This window comes from Penaeus monodon, chromosome 23 (assembly GCF_015228065.2).
Source record: "Penaeus monodon isolate SGIC_2016 chromosome 23, NSTDA_Pmon_1, whole genome shotgun sequence".
NCBI lineage: Eukaryota > Metazoa > Arthropoda > Malacostraca > Decapoda > Penaeidae > Penaeus > Penaeus monodon.
The window spans coordinates 37,934,116-37,935,118 of NC_051408.1; the positions used below are offsets into that span (position 1 = coordinate 37,934,116).

Below are 1,003 nucleotides of genomic sequence, written 5' to 3' on the forward strand. Positions count from 1 at the left end.
GAGTTTTCCCCCTTTGTAAAAGGAAAGGCAGATACTTCATATGTGTCTTTTTTTGTATATTTCTCTCCTTTTCTCATTTTTACGTTGCTTAATTTATCTTATCTTTCCAATGTTTCCTCTTCATTTGGCTTTCATTTAATTTCAGGGCTGAGATGCAAGCAGAGATAAAAAAACTTAAGCAGGAAATCACAGGAAAAGTTCCTAAAGAAAGAAAAGAAAGTAATAAGGAGGAAGAGGAGGAAAAAGAGAGCGATACTCTGAGAGAATTTAAGATGGAAAAGGCTAAGTAAGTAGCATACAGTTCATCTGATCAAGGGATTTCAACCATCCTTATGTATTTTTGCACTAAGAGAAAGATGAAATATTGTTATTTATTAGGAAATGTATGGTATGGTTATTGATGTTGCTTTAGTCCTTAGACATCTATAAATAAGATTAAATACTCGTATCCCTTTGTATTCCAGCAGCATATACCAAATGCATATGTAATATATATGTTAGAATTACAGTAATTAAATTAGTCATTCAGAGAAACATAAAAGCATTAGCTATATATTATAGTAGATGTATTATATACGACATAAAAATAGTTATATTTGATAGTAAAACTATCATACTCTATAATAATAATACATCCCACTGTAGAAAATATCATATCTCAGAGTCTCATTAACCTGTATTCTCTTACGCAGAATGCTGTATTTCATTTTCTATTTCTCCCAAGGTATGAAGAAGAGAAGAAGAAGCTCCCACGCAAGGGCGCCTCACGAGAGAAACAGACCTTGGCTCTCTTGGAAAGGTTCTCAGCCAAGGTGCAAAAGGCTTTTAATGAAGCTGAAAGTGATGAGGAAACTCCTGCAGTTGATGAAGGAGATGATAACGATGACACGTGGTAAAGCATCTATTTTTTTCCTCTTCTTCTTCTTGTGATGTGAAGCTTGTTGACTCTGCTTTGGGTCATTAGCACAACACCTTTGCAAACAAAAGTAATTTTGTTATTAAG

The 1,003-nt window shown here is 33.7% G+C and overlaps 1 protein-coding gene across 1 annotated transcript in view; it reads left to right on the forward strand.

Moving 5' to 3' along the window:
* The window catches only part of LOC119587992 (spliceosome-associated protein CWC27 homolog), a 10,226-nt gene that overhangs the window by 8,445 nt on the left and 778 nt on the right, over window positions 1-1,003 (forward strand). The window contains exons 7-8 of the mRNA XM_037936713.1: window positions 144-286; window positions 725-892. Of these exons, the coding sequence (XP_037792641.1) occupies window positions 144-286; window positions 725-892 (311 nt within the window). The remainder of the gene's footprint in view (window positions 1-143; window positions 287-724; window positions 893-1,003) is intronic.